Here is a 22,243-nt window from a genome sequence, read left to right on the forward strand (position 1 = left end):
ATTATTACAGTAGATGCACCAAATAGCTGCTTATAATAAGTAATCTTTATTTACGACAAACTGTTTCGGCTTTATCGCCATTTTCAAGTAATTCCAATTACAATTTTCGTGAACATGTGTGAATGTATCATTTATATTAAAGTAGCTGTATTGTACTCACGTCTAGATTGGTGTGAGGTCCATATTACGTCGTTAGTGCACTGTCTTATAGCTGTCACTTTTTTAATAAGATGGTAAATGATGTAAATAAGTTGAAAATAAAGTGTTAATTACGGTGTGGAGGTAGTTTGACAGTTCCACTCTTACGAAGCTATATGTTTGCAAAGATTGTGCAGATGAGCAGCGATACTATTTTACTAATTAAAATTTATTACAATTGTCTTTGGTTGTTGCATATGTTACTTCCGATTTACCCATTTTCGTGTTCTAGAAGTTCAATACAGTTTTTGTGGTAGTACTTGTTCTGATCCTGTATCTTCGTTTAGTATTTCATGTAGGTATTTTCTCGTGTACATATAGATTCCTAATTCTTCAAGAATGTTCATTGCAAAACCTTTTGGTATTCTGTGCAGAATCTGGCGTGCATTTTCTATCGTTTCAGCTGTGTGATTTTGATTTTTTTTTAAGTGGAGAAAGAAGATCGACTGATTATATTTGTTGTCTCTAACGTGTTCTTTATATCTCACATTAAAATTTCTTCCTGTTTGGCCAATGCAAAAGGTATTACAGCTGCCACATCTGATGTTATATACGCCTGGGTTACCATATTTCGATTTCCTAGTGGTGGCGGAAAGTAATTTTATTGAAAGTTTGTTGTTGTTGTTGTTGTGGTCTTCAGTCCTGAGACTGGTTTGATGCAGCTCTCCATGTTACTCTATCCTGTGCAAGCTTCTTCATCTCCCAGTACCTACTGCAACCTACATCCTTCTGAATCTGCTTAGTGTATTCATCTCTTGGTCTCCCTCTACGATTTTTACCCTCCACGCTGCCCTCCAATGCTAAATTTGTGATCCCTTGATGCCTTAAAACATGTCCTACCAACCGATCCCTTCTTCTAGTCAAGTTGTGCCACAAACTTCTCTTCTCCCCAATCCTATTCAATACCTCCTCATTAGTTATATGATCTACCCATCTAATCTTCAACATTCTTCTGTAGCACCACATTTCGAAAGTTTCTATTCTCTTCTTGTCCAAACTATTTATCGTCCATGTTTCACTTCCATACATGGCTACACTCCATACAAACACTTTCAAAAATAACTTCTTGACACTTAAATCTATACTCGATGTTAACAAATTTCTCTTCTTCAGAAACGATTTCCTTGCCATTGCCAGTCTACATTTTATATCCTCTCTACTTCGACCATCATCAGTTATTTTACTCCCTAAATAGCAAAACTCCTTTACTACTTTAAGTGTCTCATTTCCTAATCTAATCCCCTCAGCATCACCCGATTTAATTTGACTACATTCCATTATCCTCGTTTTGCTTTTGTTGATATTCATCTTATATCCTCCTTTCAAGACACTGTCCATTCCGTTCAACTGCTCTTCCAAGTCCTTTGCTGTCTCTGACAGAATTACAATGTCATCGGCGAACCTCAAAGTTTTTACTTCTTCTCCATGAATTTTAATACCTACTCTGAATTTTTCTTTTGTTTCCTTTACTGCTTGCTCAATATACAGATTGAATAACATCGGGGAGAGGCTACAACCCTGTCTCACTCCCTTCCCAACCGCTGCTTCCCTTTCATGCCCCTCGACTCTTATAACTGCCATCTGGTTTCTGTACAAATTGTAAATAGCCTTTCGCTCCCTGTATTTTACCCCTGCCACCTTCAGAATTTGAAAGAGAGTATTCCAGTTAACGTTGTCAAAAGCTTTCTCTAAGTCTACAAATGCTAGAAATGTAGGTTTGCCTTTTCTTAATCTTTCTTCTAAGATAAGTCTTAAGGTTAGTATTGCCTCTCGTGTTCCAACATTTCTACGGAATCCAAACTGATCTTCCCCGAGGTCCGCTTCTACCAGTTTTTCCATTCGTCTGTAAAGAATTCGCGTTAGTATTTTGCAGCTGTGACTTATTAAACTGATAGTTCGGTAATTTTCACATCTGTCAACACCTGCCTTCTTTGGGATTGGAATTATTATATTCTTCTTGAAGTCTGTGGGTATTTCGCCTGTCTCATACATCTTGCTCACCAGATGGTAGAGTTTTGTCATGACTGGCTCTCCCAAGGCCATCCGTAGTTCTAATGGAATGTTGTCTACTCCCGGGGCCTTGTTTCGACTCAGGTCTTTCAGTGCTCTGTCAAACTCTTCACGCAGTATCTTATCTCCCATTTCATCTTCATCTACATCCTCTTCCATTTCCATAATATTGTCCTCAAGTACATCACCCTTGTATAAACCCTCTATATACTCCTTCCACCTTTCTGCCTTCCCTTCTTTGCTTAGAACTGGGTTGCCATCTGAGCTCTTGATATTCATACAAGTGGTTCTCTTCTCTCCAAAGGTCTCTTTAATTTTCCTGTAGGCAGTATCTATCTTACCTCTAGTGAGACAAGCCTCTACATCCTTACATTTGTCCTCTAGCCATCCCTGCTTAGCCATTTTGCACTTTCTGTCGATCTCATTTTTGAGACGTTTGTATTCCCTTTTGCCTGCTTCATTTACTGCATTTTTGTATTTTCTCCTTTCATCAATTAAATTCAATATTTCTTCTGTTACCCAAGGATTTTTATTAGCCCTCGTCTTTTTACCTACTTGATCCTCTGCTGCCTTCACTACTTCATCCCTCAGAGCTACCCATTCTTGTTCTACTGTATTTCTTTCCCCCATTCCTGTCAATTGTTCCCTTATGCTCTCCCTGAAACTCTCTACAACCTCTGGTTCTTTCAGTTTATCCAGGCCCCATCTCCTTAAATTCCCACCTTTTTGCAGTTTCTTCAGTTTCAATCTGCAGTTCACAACCAATAGATTGTGGTCAGAATCCACATCTGCCCCTGGAAATGTCTTACAATTTAAAACCTGGTTCCTAAATCTCTGTCTTACCATTATATAATCTATCTGATACCTATTAGTATCTCCAGGATTCTTCCAGGTATACAACCTTCTTTTATGATTCTTGAACCAAGTGTTAGCTATGATTAAGTTATGCTCTGTGCAAAATTCTACAAGGCGGCTTCCTCTTTCATTTCTTCCCACCAATCCATATTCACCTACTACGTTTCCTTCTCTCCCTTTTCCTACTGACGAATTCCAGTCACCCATGACTATTAAATTTTCGTCTCCCTTCACTACCTGAATAATTTCTTTTATCTCGTCATACATTTCATCAATTTCTTCATCATCTGCAGAGCTAGTTGGCATATAAACTTGTACTACTGTAGTAGGCATGGGCTTTGTGTCTATCTTGGCCACTATGCTGTTTGTAGTAGCTTACCCGTACACCTATTTTTTTAATTCATTATTAAACCTACTCCTGCATTACCCCTATTTGATTTTGTATTTATAACCCTGTATTCACCTGACCAGAAGTCTTGTTCCTGCTGCCACTGAACTTCACTAATTCCCACTATATCTAACTTTAACCTATCCATTTCCCTTTTTAAATTTTCTAACCTACCTGCCCGATTAAGGGATCTGACATTCCACGCTCCGATCCGTAGAATGCCAGTTTTCTTTCTCCTGATAACGACGTCCTCTTGAGTAGTCCCCGCCCGGAGATCCGAATGGGGGACTATTTTACCTCCGGAATATTTTACCCAAGAGGACGCCATCATCATTTAATCATACAGTAAAGCTGCATGTCCTCGGGAAAAATTACGGCTGTAGTTTCCCCTTGCTTTCAGCCGTTCGCAGTACCAGCACAGCAAGGCCGTTTTGGTTAATGTTACAAGGCCAGATCAGTCAATCATCCAGACTGTTGCCCCTGCAACTACTGAAAAGGCTGCTGCCCTTCTTCAGGAACCACATGTTTGTCTGGCCTCTCAACAGATACCCCTCCGTTGTGGTTGCACCTACGGTACGGCCATCTGTATCGCTGAGGCACGCAAGCCTCCCCACCAACGGCAAGGTCCATGGTTCATGGGGGAAGGAAAGTTTGTTATTGGTTCGAAATGCTAGTTGAATATTTGTGGCTTTAAAAACTACAGTAATTCTGTTGGAGAGTCTATCAAAGTAGACTGCTGGAATGTATCTTTCTTTCTGTGTCGGTGATGTTGCTCGAGTTAGGCATATCTGACTATCTACTGTGTTCTGCCTTGGTGTTTTACATTTTTAGTATAATTTTGTGATTATGTTGGGATCAAGTTCTTCTAGAATTCCTGGTTTTTCTAATGGTAGGTTATTTGTTCTATTAATCAAAGGAACGGAAAAATGCTAGTTTATGAGCCACTGGATGACAGGAATTGGCATTTATAATATTATCAGAATAAGCAGTTATTTGGTGCATCTACTCTAATAATCACGTCGTTACGAAAAAATTCAATTAAAAAAGCCTATCTACTACGTGCATGGCCAGTTCTAAGCCTCGATAAAATGCGAACGGGTGCTCTTATTAGCAAAACAGTCAGAAAACTGCAGCCTAAATACACTCCTGGAAATGGAAAAAAGAACACATTGACACCGGTGTGTCAGACGCACCATACTTGCTCCGGACACTGCGAGAGGGCTGTACAAGCAATGATCACACGCACGGCACAGCGGACACACCAGGAACCGCGGTGTTGGCCGTCGAATGGCGCTAGCTGCGCAGCATTTGTGCACCGCCGCCGTCAGTGTCAGCCAGTTTGCCGTGGCATACGGAGCTCCATCGCAGTCTTTAACACTGGTAGCATGCCGCGACAGCGTGGACGTGAACCGTATGTGCAGCTGACGGACTTTGAGCGAGGGCGTATAGTGGGCATGCGGGAGGCCGGGTGGACGTACCGCCGAATTGCTCAACACGTGGGGCGTGAGGTCTCCACAGTACATCGATGTTGTCGCCAGTGGTCGGCGGAAGGTGCACGTGCCCGTCGACCTGGGACCGGACCGCAGCGACGCACGGATGCACGCCAAGACCGTAGGATCCTACGCAGTGCCGTAGGGGACCGCACCGCCACTTCCCAGCAAATTAGGGACACTGTTGCTCCTGGGGTATCGGCGAGGACCATTCGCAACCGTCTCCATGAAGCTGGGCTACGGTCCCGCACACCGTTAGGCCGTCTTCCGCTCACGCCCCAACATCGTGCAGCCCGCCTCCAGTGGTGTCGCGACAGGCGTGAATGGAGGGACGAATGGAGACGTGTCGTCTTCAGCGATGAGAGTCGCTTCTGCCTTGGTGCCAATGATGGTCGTATGCGTGTTTGGCGCCGTGCAGGTGAGCGCCACAATCAGGACTGCATACGACCGAGGCACACAGGGCCAACACCCGGCATCATGGTGTGGGGAGCGATCTCCTACACTGGCCGTACACCACTGGTGATCGTCGAGGGGACACTGAATAGTGCACGGTACATCCAAACCGTCATCGAACCCATCGTTCTACCATTCCTAGACCGGCAAGGGAACTTGCTGTTCCAACAGGACAATGCACGTCCGCATGTATCCCGTGCCACCCAACGTGCTCTAGAAGGTGTAAGTCAACTACCCTGGCCAGCAAGATCTCCGGATCTGTCCCCCATTGAGCATGTTTGGGACTGGATGAAGCGTCGTCTCACGCGGTCTGCACGTCCAGCACGAACGCTGGTCCAACTGAGGCGCCAGGTGGAAATGGCATGGCAAGCCGTTCCACAGGACTACATCCAGCATCTCTACGATCGTCTCCATGGGAGAATAGCAGCCTGCATTGCTGCGAAAGGTGGATATACACTGTACTAGTGCCGACATTGTGCATGCTCTGTTGCCTGTGTCTATGTGCCTGTGGTTCTGTCAGTGTGATCATGTGATGTATCTGACCCCAGGAATGTGTCAATAAAGTTTCCCCTTCCTGGGACAATGAATTCACGGTGTTCTTATTTCAATTTCCAGGAGTGTATATGCGGTCGGAAACACAACGCTGACATCACAGGTGACAAAGTCCATGAAAGTCCGGGCTCAGTGCCTCGTTGGAATGTGCTCTGCCGGCGATGTACACTATGTGATCAAAAGTTTCCGAACACCTGGCTGAAAATGACTTACTAGTTCGTGGTGCCCTCCATCGGTAATGCTGGAATTCAATATGGTGTTGTCTCACCCTCAGTGTTGACGACAGCTTCCACTCTCGCAGGCATACGTTCAATTAGGTGCTGGGAAGTTTCTTGGGGAATGGCAGCCCATTCTTCACGGAGTGCTGTACTGAGGAGAGGTATCGTTGTCAGTCGGTGAGGCCTGGCACGAAGTCGGCGTTCCAAAACGTCCCAAAGGTGTGCTATAGGATTAAGGTCATGACTCTGTGCAGGCCAGTCCATTACAGGGATGTTATTGTCGTGTAACCACTCCGCCAAAGGCCGTGCATTATGAAAAGGTGCTCGATTGTGATGAAAGATGCAGTCGCCATCCCCGAATTGCTCTTCAACAATGGGAAGCAAGAAGGTGCTTAAAACATCAATGTAGGCGTGTGCTGTGATAGTGCCATGCAAAACAACAAGGTCTGCAAGCCCCCGCCGGCCGGAGTGGCCGTGCGGTTCTGGGCGCTACAGTCTGGAACCGAGCGACCGCTACGGCCGCAGGTTCGAATCCTGCCTCGGGCATGGATGTGTGTGATGTCCTTAGGTTAGTTAGGTTTAATTAGTTCTAAGTTCTAGGCGGCTGATGACCTCAGAAGTTAAGTCGCATAGTGCTCAGAGCCATTTTGCAAGCCCCCTCCATGAAAAACACGACCACGCCGTAACACCACCACCTCCAAATTTTACTGTTGGCACTACATACGCTAGCAGATAACTTTCACCGGGCATTCGCCAGACCCACACCCCGCCATCGGATCGCGACATTGTATACCGTGAGTCGTCACTCCACACAACGTTTTTGCACTGTTCAATCGTCCAATGTTTACGCTCCTTACTCCAAGCGAAATGTCGTTTGGCATTTACCGGTGTGACGTTTTTTCTCATCTCTCGCCTGTCACAGTACTTGCAGTGGATCCTAATGCAATTTGGAATTCCTGTGTTATAGCCTGGCTAGATGTCTGCCTATTATACGCTACAACTCTCTTCAACTGTCGGCGGTCTCCGTCAGTCAACAGACGAGGTCGGGCTGTACGCTTTTGTGCTGTATGTGTCCCTTCCAGTTTCCACTTCACTATCACATCGGTAACAGTTGACCTAGGGATATTTAGGAGTGTGGAAATCTCGCGTACAGACGTATGACACACCCAATCACTTGACCACGTTCGAAGTCCGTGAATTCCGCGGAGCGCCCCACTCTGCTCTCTCACGATGTCTAATGACCAATGAGGTCGCTGATATGGAAGAATGCTTGGCAGTAGGTGGCAGCACAATGCACCTAACGTGAAAACCGTATGTTTTGTGGGGGGGGGCGGATACTTTTGATTACATAGTGTAGCTACCAGACCATCGGCGTGGGCAGGCCCTCGCTCAGAAAGTGAAAAATGTCTCCTGTTAAACGTAGCTTGCAATTTCTAGGATTCCTTGCCATTTTCGAGATTCTTAGTCTTCATGGTAATTTATTCATCGATATTTGGCTATGAAAGTTGGAAATTGATGCATGTAGAATATAAACGCTTCTACTCATTTTTATATTTTCGGCGGGGAACCGCATGATCTCCATCACCCTTCCTCTCCCCTGCTTAGGATCCATCTCTGCTATTTATGTATGTAATGGTACTGATTTCGGATTGATAAAACTCCACTTTTCGGTCACCTGTATTGATCCATGTGGATGTCTGAAGACATACAGTAAAAAGAAAGAATAAAGAGTGCTTATTAGAGTTTGTGAAATGTACAGGGTGAAACACCTAAAAATTGCACCGCAAATGTTACGGAAATGGAAAGTGCTATTGATGTGCGGTTTGCACAGAATGGATTCGTCGTCAGGAACTCGTATTCTTAGTCATACAAACAGATTGCAAAAATACTTAGAAAATGTACTTTTTGTGCAGCCATACACTTTTTAAATGGAACTATGCCTACTGATATTAACAAACTATAAGTAGGGTAAATTAGTCTGTCGCTGGTGTATGTTACAGGATTCTAATGCGAATCGTTTACGAGATATCGTATTTTGAAAAGTTTCCACGACGACACTTGTTTGTGCCATTCAACCTGCTTATGTTTGCTTATAATTTGCTTGTGAGTTCTTTGAGTGCCTTGCGGCAGTCCAAGCAGTAGTCGAAGCAGTGGTTCATGAAAGCGATTGGATTTATCAAGGCAGAAAGAGCCGACATGCTCATGGTGTATGGAGAATGAAGGAAGACTACAGTTCGATAGCTCATGGTGTATGGAGAATGAAGAAAGAATACAGTTCGATTTTCTTGAACGGTACAAGCTGTAAGATATCCCAGTAGACATCAGCCAGTTCAATAATTATTTATCAGTCACTTCAATCAGTTACGAGACATTAGTAGTATAAGACCTGGACAACGTTACAGAAGGAAATAAGAGACGACATAAGAAGGAAAAATTAATGTTCTTGCCGCTGTCGCTGCTGTTGATCCGCACTCTAACTCCCGCGCAATCGCACGAGGAAGTGACATGAATCAGGCCAGTGTCCTACGCATTCTCTACCGACATAGGATCAATCCCTATCACGTTTCTCTAGATCAAGAGCTCAATGAAAACGATTATGAGAATCGTGTCAACTTCTGTACATAGGCATTAAGACAGGACACTGCAGGTCAGGACACTCTCCGTATTTTGTTTAGTGACGAAGCATTAATGGCCAGGTAAACCACCGAAATTGCACCACTGGTCTGCTGACAATCTCCGTTGACTTCGTCAGGTGGAACTTCAGCGTCCGTGGAGTGTAAACGTGTCGTGTGGGATAGTGAACCACCGGCTCTTATTCCCGTTTCACGTAGACGGATTACTGAACGCACACGAGTATCGCAACCTCCAATCAGACCATCTTCCACGGATGCTAGGAGACGTTCCTCTGCAGACTAAGAGGAACCTGTGGTACCAACGTGATGGCTGTCTAGCCCATAGTGCACAAAGTACTACAGCGTGCCTCCACGGATTGTTTCCAATTCGTTGGACGCAATGGACCTGTACCTTGGCCGGCCCGGTCCCTAGATTTTACACGTGTAGACTTTTTTCTATGGGAAAAGCTGAAATACGCTGTCTACAAGGACACACCAACTACATTTCATGATATGCTACAGCGTATTGCTGTAGCCTGCTCGGAATCTCCGCTGAAATGCTAGCTCGTGTGCAGCAGTCGTTCCATACCGCTGTCAATGGTCGTTTCGAATATAACCTGTGGTGGTGAGTTGTCTCATTACTGGTCAGAATCCACATAACTGGTGTATGCACTTGTGTTGTTCTTTATTGTGTGCTACCACAGGTATTGCGCAATTGTCCGTGAGGGAAATTTCAAAACCATATCTCGTAAATGATTCACACATCAGTCCTGCAACAAACACCACTGACATTCTGCTTCACCTACTTTTGTCTGTTAGTGTCAGTGGGCATTGTCCCATACAAAAAAGTGTATGTTTGCACAAAAATACACTTTCTAAGTCTTATTACAATCTGTTGCTTGGCTAACAACACGAGCCACTGACTACCAAGCCATTCTTTGAAAACAGCACAGCAATAGCATTTTCCATTTCCACAATATTTTCGGTGCATGTTTTGGATGATTATCCCTATATGTTATTAAACAACGTAAACTTTTAAGGATATAATTTACAATATGTGTAAAACTAGCCAAAAAAGCATAAGAATAAAAAGTAGACTCGTAAACAGATGCAAAACTGATTGAAGAATGCTTGTTTCAGCTTTTGCAGACTGGCGGCTACAAACCGATGATTCTCAAGATTATGTTCGTCATAGCGGTCTTTGTTTCCCAGTTGGGTTTTTTCTGTATACTTGGCAACAACGTCATTGAACAGGTCAGTGGTAACGTGTTTCGACAGATTTACTCCAGAACTTGCACAACACTAACAATATACAGCATGTACAAGTAATCGCTCCAATATTTCCCCTACAATGTCCTTTTCGTACGGTCCATGTGGTCCTTCTTCTGCATATTCCAGTAAGCTGCAATCCGAAGCCATTCTGTAATATTTCTTACGTAAAAGAAGGACACATTGTAAACAATCAAAAGACCTTGATCAACTATAGATCAGTCAAGCTATATGCATGCCTGGAACGATAAAGGAGCTGTCAGTAGTCAGGGACGTAGATAATTTTTTCTTCTGGAGGGAAGTGGTTATCAGTACTGTTGAAGTACGACAGGGCCGGCAAGAATTCGGCTCGTGTGCTTTAGTGCTCAGCCTGGATTTACACTCTTCCCTATCACTCCAAGTTGTCTGAGCGGGAGGAGGGGGAAACTGCAAACGAGCCGCCTTTAGATGGCAAAGAAGTCGCAGTAAACCATATTTCCCAGTAACACTCATCAGAACGGAACAAATTTTCAGTATTATTTAATTATTTTTGGCTCGCTGACGACAATTTTTATCTCGTAGAAATTGTCCACATATGGACAGTCGCAGACAATTTCACAACTTTTCGCACTCATTGTCAACACGTAATCGTGATTTTAGTTTCGTAATGGAAAAAGGTATGTCGATAGAAATACTGCAGTACTTTTGCAACCTCTTTATGGAATCGTGGAAATTAAACCTGAAGAAAATAATGTAGATGTTCTGGATGGTTTTAACACAAAAGAATTTTTCTTTGAAGCAGGAATTACACTGCACAATTATCAGTTGCACTGCACTTGCACGGGAGCACTTTTAACTGATATGGCGAATAGCCTTGAGAACAGATGTAAGACTGACAGTGTCCTCAAGATGTTTAGAAAACTATCGTTGTAATTCTTTCAAGAACACAATGAATTCTTCACACCTCAAGTTTTCTTTGACGTCAGTGAACTTAGAGAACTCAATTGTTTTTGTCATAATTTGTCCCTTCTTTTTAAACATATCCCCGTCAAATCAGAAATAAGTTGTTTCTCACCTTACTGTGGGCATTTATCAGCCAAGTCTCTCCGAAAGTCTGATGATATACTGCCAGACTCATACATTCTACACACCAAAGTAAATAGTCATTTTGTTCCACTTCCACCATATGTTCCGATGGAATGTTATCTATCCCTTCTGCCTTATTTGATTTTAAGTCTTCCGAAGTTGTTCTAAGTTCTGATTCTAATGCTGGGTCCCGTATCTCTTCCCTACAGACCTGTTCCTCCATCTATCACGTCATCAGCCAAGTCCTCCCCACCATAGAGACCCTCAATGTACTCTTCCCACCTGCCCACTCTCTTGTCTGCATTTAACAGTGGAATTCCCATTGCACCCTTGATGTTACCGCCCTTGCTTTTAATTTCACGAAGGTTGTTTTGACTCTTCTATATGCTGAGTCCGTCCTTCCGACAATAGTCTCCTTTTCGATTTCTTCACATTTTTCATGTAGCCATTTCGCCTTAGCTTCACTATACTTGTTATTCATTTCATTCCTAAGTGATTTGTAGTTATGTATTCCCAAATGCCCCTGAACATTTTTGTACTTCCTTCTTTCGTCGATCAATTACAGTATTTTTTATGTTAGTCATGGTTTCTTCGCAGTTACCTTCCCTGTACCTACGTTTTTGTTTCCTACTTCAGTGATGGTCCTTTTTAGAGATGCCCATTCCTCATCAACTGAAATGCCTACTGAGCTATTGATTATTGCAGTATCTACTGCCTCAAAGAACTTCAAGCGTATTCCTTTATTCTGCAGTACGACCGTGTCCCACTTCTTTGCACATTAATTCTTCCTGACTTGTCTTTCAAACTTTAGCCTACTCTTCGTCATTTCTAAGTTGTGCTCCGAGTCTATATCTGCTCCTGGGTACGCCTTACAGTCCAATATCCGATTTCGCAAACTTTGCTTGACCATAATGTAATCTAACTGAAATCTTCTCCGTATCCGTTGGCGTTTTCCAAGAATACGTCCTTGCAATTCTTGAACAGAGTATTCGCTATTACTAGTTGAAATTTACTACAGAACTCAATTACTCTTTCTCCTCTTTCCCGTAACCCTTTGTTGTACTCATTCCTGTAAAATCGCATTCCGGTCCCCATAACAATTGGATTTTCATCTACCTTATCCGTACTGAGTTACCGTTCAATATTCTCATACACTTTCTCTCTCTCTCTTTATCCTCTGCTTGCGACGTTTGGCATGCATAGCTAAGCTACTGTTCTCGGTAGGTGGGGATCAAACATTGAGGTCATCGGTGCCATTGGGTTAGGGAAGGATAGGGAAGGAAATCGGCCGTGCCCTTTCAAAGGAACAATCCCCGAATTTGCCTGCAGCGATTTAGTAAAATCACGAAAAACCTACATCAGGATGGCCGGACGCGGGCCTGAACCGTCGTCCTCCCGAATGCGAGTCCAGGTGTGTTAACCAATGCGCCACCTCGCTCCCTACATCCGTCAATTTTGTTCCGTTAAGAGGAACGTGTTGAGTTGAAGTACTGAACCGAGTCATAAATCTGGTACAGCACTCCATAAGCTCGTACTCTTTTTCACTAAACGGCAGTTTGGACAGTGTCGAAAGCCTTCTCGAAGTCGAGGCACACAGCATCAGCTTCAGCGCTGACGTCTACAGCGCTGTGGATCTCATGGAGAAACAGAGCCAGCTCACTTTCGCACGATTTCTGTTTGCGGATTCCATCCTGATTTTTATAGAGCTTTTCGTTCTTCAAAATCTTCACGATACATGAGACTAAGACATGTCCCACAATTCCATGATATACGAGGTGTGGCTAGAAAAAAACCGGACTAGTACTGGTGAAACAATAAAACGAATGCAATAAGGCTGAAAGTCGCGTGGCCTGTCACGTGACTATCGCTCCGCCTACTGCTCGAGTTTCATCTGCCTCCTGCACTCAGTCTGCCCGTGGCGTCTGTTTTAAGTAGTTGACGTTTTGTCTGTGCGTCGGAAAATGTTGAGTGTACAGAACTAGGAAAATCTGCAAGTGAAACGTTTGTAATGTTACAACAAGTGTACGGCGATGATTGTTTATCGCGAACACAAGTGTTTGAGTGGTTTAAACGATTTAAAGATGGCCGCGAAGACACCAGTGATGACACTCGCACTGGCAGACCATTGTCAGCAAAAACTGATGCAAACATTGAAAAAATCGGTAAACTTGTTCGACAAGATCGCCGTTTAACAATCAGAGCAGTGTCTGAGTTAACAGGAGTTGACAAGGAAAGTGTCGAACAAGTTTACCGATTTTTTCAATGTTTGCATCAGTTTTTGCTGACAATGGTCTGCCAGTGCGAGTGTCATCACTGGTGTCTTCGCGGCCATCTTTAAATCGTTTAAACCACTCAAACACTTGTGTTCGCGATAAACAATCATCGCCGTACACTTGTTGTAACATTACAAACGTTTCACTTGCAGATTTTCCTAGTTTGAAACAAAATTTGATGTTAACACGCTGTTCTTTCTGTACACTCAACATTTTCCGACGCACAGACAAAACGTCAACTACTTAAAACAGACGCCACGGGCAGACTGAGTGCAGGAGGCAGATGAAACTCGAGCAGTAGGCGGAGCGAGAGTCCCGTGACAGGCCACGCGACTTTCAGCCTTATTGCATTCGTTTTATTGTTTCACCAGTACTAGTCCGGTTTTTTTCTAGCCACACCTCGTAGGTCTATCATTATCTGCATCTGTCCGACGAACTTTCCTGAAAACGGGAATGCCCTGCGCTTTTTTCCAGTCACTACTTACTCTTCGTTGCTTCAGAGATCTATGATAAACTATTGCTACAAGGGGAGCAAGTTCTTTCACATAACAACTGTAGAATCTAACAGGTATCTCGTCTGGTCTTGATGCCTTTCCGCAACAAAGCGTTTGTAGTTATTTTTCTATTCCGCTTTCAGCTACTCAATATTCGACATTTCGAAGTTTGTGCAATGACTGAAAGGAGGAACCGTATTACGATATTATGCGGTGAAACAATTTCGGAAGACCAAATTCAGTAATTTGGCCATGTCTCTCTCATTTCCAGTTTCGATGCCACTATGGTCGCTGAGTGACTGGACAGGCGAATCTGAACCGCTTACTGAACTTGTGTAACGCCGTATTATGTTAGGGTTTTTAGTCAGGTCGATTGGCAACATTCTGCCCCCAAAGTCATTGAACGCTTCCTACACTCATTTTCACTTCGTACAACTTTTGTCAGCTAGGTCTTGAGGTTTCTTTACCATCGCCCTCAGCGCTCAGTATATGAAGCGACCATTAAGATACTCTGCAATTTGTATCCTGTCACTCTTGCTAAGCAAAAATATTGCCCTACGTTTCTTAACATTCCTAGTAATATCCGCACACACAGATGCTATTACAGCCTTATATTACTGATATACTCCTCTACGCTGATTCGAGAAGTTCGGCTCTGTTTGTTGCTAGGGTTGTTTGACGTTAGTTTCAAGAGTTGCTTCTCTAACAAGCTGCTCGAAGTAATTTTCGGACAAGACATTAAGAATAATGTCATACGAATCCCTGTCTCTAATACCAGTTGTGGTAACATCACTCTCTCAATCTACCAGGTGATCAAAAAGTTAGTATAAATTTGAAAACTGAATAAATCACGGAATAATGTAGATAGAGAGGTACAAATTGACACACATACTTTGAATGACATGGGGTTTTATTAGAAGCAAAAAAACACAAAAGTTCAAAAAAATGTCCGACAGATGGCGCTTCATCTGCTCAGAATAGCAATAATTAGCATAATAAAGTAAGACAAAGCAAAGATGATGTTCTTTACAGGAAATGCTCAATATGTCCACCATCATTCCTCAACAATAGCTGTAGTCGAAGAATAATGTTGTGAACAGCACTGTAAAGCATGTCCGGAGTTATGGTGAGGCATTGGCGTCGGATGTTCTTTCAGCATCCCTAGAGATGTCGGTCGATCACGATACACTTGTTACTTCAGGTAACACCAAAGCCAATAATCGCACGGACTGAGCTCTGGGGACCTGGGAGGCTAAGCATGACGAAAGTGGCGGCTGAGCACACGATCATCACCAAACGACGCGCGCAAGAGGTCTTTCACGCGTCTAGCAATATGGGGTGGAGCGCCATCCTGCATAAACATCGTACGTTCCAGCAGGTGTTTATCAGCCAGGCTGGGGATGATGCGATTCTGTAACATATCGGCGTACGTCTCACCCGTCACGGTAGCAGTTACAAAACCAGAAACACGCATTTCCTCGAAGAAAAAAGGCCCGATAACGGTAGATGTGGTAAATCCAACCCTTACCGTGACTTTCTCGTCGTGCAATGGAGTTTCCACGACAGTTCTAGGATTTTCGGTAGCCGAAATTCTGCAGTTGTGGGCGTTGACAGACATTCGGAGCGTGAAATGAGCTTCATCGGTTCACAACACGTTACTCAACCAAACGTCTTCTTCCGCCATCTTTTGAAACGCCCACACCGCAAATGCCCTCCGCTTCACTAAATCGCCAGGTAACTTCATGATGCCGATGGATTATGTACGGATAGCATGGGAGGGTGCGCCTCAGTGCCAACCAAACAGTAGTGTAAGGAATGCCGGTGCGTGTGACGGCACGAGCGCTGACTTCCCCGTGCATAGACGAACCCGCTACAGTCTCCATTCCTTCCTGAACTGTCTCAGCAGCATTACGCCTTGTGCACGGTCAACCACTACGGGGTCTATCGTCTATACAACTCGTGGCTTCGAACTTCGAAATCATTCTCGCCACAGCTGCATTGGTCAACGGACCTTTGCCCGTTCGAATCTCCTTCCTATGGCGAAAGGATCTTAACGCTGAACTAGCACATTCCCCATTCTGATAATACACTAAAAGCGCCTTTTCAGGTAACGTCAACATGCTGCGACTGCTGGTGCATCTGATTCTCTCTCTCATTACAGCTCACGATTGTCATGCGCAGTCACTGACGTTTTGCTGTCCAGCGTCATCTGTCGGACATTTTGTGAACTTTTTTTTGGTTCTAATAAAAACCACATGGCATTACAAGCATATGTGTCAATTTTTACCTCTCTATCTACATTATTCCGTGGTTTATTAAGTTTTCAAATTTATACTGACTTTTTGATCACCCGGTATATTTGGCAAGTTGAAGTCAACGTGCATACAACGGCATGATCGGGAAGCATATTCATGAAATTCTGGACTATGTGAAGCGCCCTACCACTACAGCTCCTGACGCAGGTGGTCTGTAAAAGAATCCAATCACCATTTTTGGGCCATCTTTGATGCTTATTTTCATCCGTATTAATTCACATTCGGAATCCGTGATAACCCCGCCAGATATTATCGAATTCTTTTCTGCAATAATTACGGTGCCCACATAGGTGACTAACGTTTCCTTGCGATATTCGAATTTGTCCGGTTTTGGCCAACTTCCCGTTCCTATTAATATCTAGGCATTACAATCTTCAATAAGCGATGCTGATTCTATGACCTTTTCCTGGATTCTCCTTCTGTTTACTAATACACTACTGGCCATTAAAATTGATACACCAAGAAGAAATGCAGATGATAAACGGGTATTCATGGGACAAATATATTACACTAGAACTGACATGTGATTACATTTTCACGCTATTTGGGTGCATAGATCTTGAGAAATCAGTACCCAGAACAATTCTCTGGCCGTAATAACGGCCTCGATACGCCTGGGCATTGAGTCAAACAGAGCTTGGATGGCGTGTACAGGTACAGCTGCACCTGCAGCTTCAACACGATACCACAGTTCATCAAGAGTAGTGACGAGCCAGTTGCTCGGCCATCTTTCACCAGACGTTTTCAATTGGTGAGAGATCTGGAGAATGTGCTGGCCAGGGCAGCACTCGAACATTTTCTGTATCGAGAAAGGCCCGTACAGGACCTGCAACATGTGGTCGTGCATTATCCTGCTGAAATGTAGGGTTTCGCAGAGATCGAATGAAGGGTAGAGCCACGGGTCGTAACACATCTGAAATGTAACGTCCACTGTTCAAAGTGCTGTCAATGCGGACAAGAGGTGACCGAGACGTGTAACCATGGCACCCCATACTATCACGCTGATTGATACGCCAGTATGGCGATGACGAATACACGCTTCCAATGTGCGTTCACCGCGATGTCGCCAAACACAGATGCGACCATCATGATGCTGTAAACAGAACCTGGATTCATCCGAAAACATGACGTTTTGCCATTGGTGCACCCAGGTTCGTAGTTGAGTACACCATCGCAGGCGCTCCTGTCTGTGATGCAGCGTCAGGGGTAACAGCAGCCATGGTCTCCGAGAAGATAGTCCATGCTGCTGCAAACGTCGTCGAACTATTCGTGCAGATGGTTGTTGTCTTGCAAACGTCCTCATCTGTTGACTCAGGGATCGAGACGTGGCTGCACGATCCATTACAGCCATGCGGATAAGATGCCTGACATCTCGACTGCTAGTGATACGAGGCCGTTGGGACCCAGCACAGCGTTCCGTATTACCCTCCTGAGCCCACCGATTCCATATTCTGCTAACAGTCATTGGATCTCGACCAACGCGAGCAGCAATGTCGCGATACGATAAACCGCAATCACGATAGGCTACAATCCGACCTTTATCAAAGTCGGAAACGTGATGGTACGCATTTCTCCTCCTTACATGAGGCATCACAACAACGTTTCACCAGGCAAAGCCGGTCAACTGCTGTTTGCGTATGAGAAATCGGTTGGAAACTTTCCTCATGTGAGCACGTTGTAGGTGTCGCCACCGGCGCCAACCTTGTGTGAATGCTCTGAAAAGCTAGTCATTTACATATCACAGCATCTTCTTCCTGTCGGTTAAATTTCGCGTCTGTAGCACGTCATCTTCGTGGTGTAGCAATTTTAATGGCCAGTAGTGTATAATATTAACCTCCCAGATTTCCTTCTCCGTAAATATAATGCATCAGAAACTACTTCAACTCTGCATTCCATATCTTTAATGTAGGATTCAGTTAAGGCTTAGAACACTTCTCATTCTTCACTATTTAATGGTACTTAACTGGTTCAACTCAAAAAAAGTGAAGAAAATCCAGACAAAACTTTCATATGATCTGTAAAGATTGATATAAAGCAATCAAAGAATTATATTAAGACCGCCCCTCTGTTGTACTCTTCGGGATTACGGATCAGGTAGTTTGGTCTGTTCTTTTGGATTTTAATGCCCTGCGAAACTAAGACTGTAGTTTCCAGCTATTGACAAATTTTAGTTTCTCTCCAAAACAGTCCTACAAGTAGCATCAGACGTTACAGGTCTTCTCTAGTATCTTCAGTTAGTACCATAGCTTCTCTCGAAAATACTGTTGCTTTCTGAAGTTGAATTTCCACTCTTAAAGAGCTGTATTCACCAAGGGGTCTTACTTTTGGAGCATTATCCTTATATTAATACATTTAAAAGGCCACAAGGAACAAACTATTTATGATTTATTTGAATGCTAACCTCCTAATGTTAATATTGAATGGATGATACAAAATTACATTTCTTGTCATGTAAGGCTAATATAAAGATTAACGTAACTACTTAATAACAGTCCACGCTTCCAAAATATAAGTAAAAACTTTACCGTGAAATATCACTTCAGGTCAACTGGACAAACAACACAATCTCAGTCACGCTAAGTACTACAAGTTCCTTCTTGCTATCAGCGTCACGAAGCGTCTGACAACTGCCACACGCTCTGTTCGTCGTTTAACAACTGTGCTCTCAGTGACTGATCAGTGAACCTAGCACACAGCCATCGGGTGTTATTATGCCATCGAAAATAGGTCCAGTTATATGTTAGGTGTATTATTGTTACATCACTGCAAATGAAACTTTGAGAGACTCTATAGTGTAAAGCATTAAAAACCTTTAATCTTTTGGTAATCGCAATGCAACATTTCTTTTATTTCAAGATTTAGTGATCGCAGACGTAATTATTCAGCTCTACAGCTATCGATAGAAGTTGATAAAGTTGTCGATGCTGGGTTACGATTCGACTGCAGTGGAGTGCGCGGTACGTAGAAAGCAAGAAGAAGGGACGTAAGAGGTCGCCTGTTGTGTTTCTGTTATAAAATGATGCAGCTTTAGGAAAGCATGCGCGCAGTAACCACCTGCTATTGTATAAATAACACACGGAAGTAACAAGTTTATGTGAAAGCATAACGTAAAGTATTCATGTTCAAACACACTCGTTAAGCTATTTATTTTTCAGTTGACACACAACACGGGTTCGTCGCGCTACTATACCACTACACCTGGTAAGATCATTTAAGTTGGCAGCAGTCGGGAAAATAAGACAGTCGACGCGAAGTGTATTGACACGTGCCGATAACAGGTTGGGAGCCGAAGCCAAGCTTTAGAGTCGTCAACTTACAGAAATCGTTCCACTTTTCGCTGCTGCCAAATTCTGCATCGTAACAGTGACTGTAAGTGTTCAAACGTGAGCGATTTTAAACACGCTTTTAAAAAAGAAAATCATGGCCGGGAGAGGGATTGGGTGGATCCCCCTCCTCCCCACCCCCGTTTCTACTCCCCTGGACGTGGCTCTAGGATTATTTCACCTTTGTTCCCTGTTTGCTTCTATTATCGAGGCTGATACTATGAAGTGTTAAAAATTATAGCTAGAGCCGTCATCTGTGATTGATCTAAAAGCTAGCGTTTTTCTCTGATTGCGTGCTTGGTGGTAAACATTTTGAGCCTTTCACTTGCATCAAATATTAAGAGATAATTAGAGCACAAATTTTTATTTAATGTCAACAAGTAAAATACATACAATTTATACACTCCTGGAAATTGAAATAAGAACACCGTGAATTCATTGTCCCAGGAAGGAGAAACTTTATTGACACATTCCTGGGGTCAGATACATCATATGATCACACTGACAGAACCACAGGCACATAGACACAGGCAACAGAGCATGCACAATGTCGGCACTAGTACAGTGTATATCCACCTTTCGCAGCAATGCAGGCTGCTATTCTACCATGGAGACGATCGTAGAGATGCTGGATGTAGTCCTGTGGAACGGCTTGCCATGCCATTTCCACCTGGCGCCTCAGTTGGACCAGCGTTCGTGCTGGACGTGCAGACCGCGTGAGACGACGCTTCATCCAGTCCCAAACATGCTCAATGGGGGACAGATCCGGAGATCTTGCTGGCCAGGGTAGTTGACTTACACCTTCTAGAGCACGTTGGGTGGCACGGGATACATGCGGACGTGCATTGTCCTGTTGGAACAGCAAGTTCCCTTGCCGGTCTAGGAATGGTAGAACGATGGGTTCGATGACGGTTTGGATGTACCGTGTACTATTCAGTGTCCCCTCGACGATCACCAGTGGTGTACGGCCAGTGTAGGAGATCGCTCCCCACACCATGATGCCGGGTGTTGGCCCTGTGTGCCTCGGTCGTATGCAGTCCTGATTGTGGCGCTCACCTGCATGGCGCCAAACACGCATACGACCATCATTGGCACCAAGGCAGAAGCGACTCTCATCGCTGAAGACGACACGTCTCCATTCGTCCCTCCATTCACGCCTGTCGCGACACCACTGGAGGCGGGCTGCACGATGTTGGGGCGTGAGCGGAAGACGGCCTAACGGTGTGCGGGACCGTAGCCCAGCTTCATGGAGACGGTTGCGAATGGTCCTCGCCGATACCCCAGGAGCAACAGTGTCCCTAATTTGCTGGGAAGTGGCGGTGCGGTCCCCTACGGCACTGCGTAGGATCCTACGGTCTTGGCGTGCATCCGTGCGTCGCTGCGGTCCGGTCCCAGGTCGACGGGCACGTGCACCTTCCGCCGACCACTGGCGACAACATCGATGTACTGTGGAGACCTCACGCCCCACGTGTTGAGCAATTCGGCGGTACGTCCACCCGGCCTCCCGCATGCCCACTATACGCCCTCGCTCAATGTCCGTCAGCTGCACATACGGTTCACGTCCACGCTGTCGCGGCATGCTACCAGTGTTAAAGACTGCGATGGAGCTCCGTATGCCACGGCAAACTGGCTGACACTGACGGCGGCGGTGCACAAATGCTGCGCAGCTAGCGCCATTCGACGGCCAACACCGCGGGTCCTGGTGTGTCCGCTGTGCCGTGCGTGTGATCATTGCTTGTACAGCCCTCTCGCAGTGTCCGGAGCAAGTATGGTGGGTCTGACACACCGGTGTCAATGTGTTCTTTTTTCCATTTCCAGGAGTGTATAATGAAAATGGATAAAATACGCAAGGTCATCAAAATATTTTTAGTGCTAAACATAAAAGAATAATTTCAACTCGTGAGGTATTGGTGTTCCTCAAGTGATCCAGTTTTGTGTCAATGAATGATGAACCTGTGTGTGTGCGTGTATGTGTGTGTGTGGTGGGGGGGGGGGGGGGGCGGGGCGTGTTTTCGATCAGTTTTCCGAATTAGATACTTTTGTGCGAATGTGGGAATGCCTTGAACTTTGTTTCTGGTTCAACAGTGTGTCTGTTCTGGCACGCGCCAGCATGCGCAAGTGTTGTGATGTACGCGCGCGATGGTGAGTCTTTGTGCGAACTCACCTGTAGCAGCTCCAACTGGTCTGGCGCGTTTACTGTGTGGCGTTAAGGGCTGTACGTGAAATAGTAGCATATACTGATTAACGAGGTTGGTAAAGAGGTTAGTAACTGTCTTGATGAATTTTTTGTCGAAACTAAAAAAATAAACGTAGTTTTTATTACGTATTTGGTGACTTAAGTATTAACCTGCGACCATCGCGGACTTTTCTGAACCTGCCAGCACACTATCTTAGCAACAAAGTTAGTGAGCTCGCTCCCTGGCCAGTCTGAATGTCAGGACGAGGAGCAAAATACGTTCGAAGAAAAAAAAGAATCGCACCATGAAAGAATTATTCGAATGGGACGTAAATCGTAGATGTGATGTACCATCTACACAGAAACAAATGATTAAAATTTCAGAAAAATAGGATTATTTATTAAAGAGAAAGAGCTTCACAAACTGAGGAAGTCAATAACGCGTTGGTCCAAATAGTTCAAATGGCTCTGAGTACCATGGGACTTAACACCTGAGGTCATCAGTCCCCTAGAACTTAGAACTTCTTAAACCTAAATAACCTAAGGACATCA

At 44.3% G+C, this 22,243-nt stretch overlaps 1 protein-coding gene across 1 annotated transcript in view; it reads left to right on the forward strand.

Annotated features, from left to right (window-relative positions):
- Nucleotides 1-22,243, forward strand: part of LOC126233490 (odorant receptor 43a-like) — a 112,407-nt gene that overhangs the window by 75,037 nt on the left and 15,127 nt on the right. Inside the window, exon 5 of the mRNA XM_049942867.1 lies at nucleotides 9,917-10,030. Within this exon, the coding sequence (XP_049798824.1) occupies nucleotides 9,917-10,030 (114 nt within the window). The remainder of the gene's footprint in view (nucleotides 1-9,916; nucleotides 10,031-22,243) is intronic.

This window comes from Schistocerca nitens, chromosome 1, assembly GCF_023898315.1.
Source record: "Schistocerca nitens isolate TAMUIC-IGC-003100 chromosome 1, iqSchNite1.1, whole genome shotgun sequence".
NCBI lineage: Eukaryota > Metazoa > Arthropoda > Insecta > Orthoptera > Acrididae > Schistocerca > Schistocerca nitens.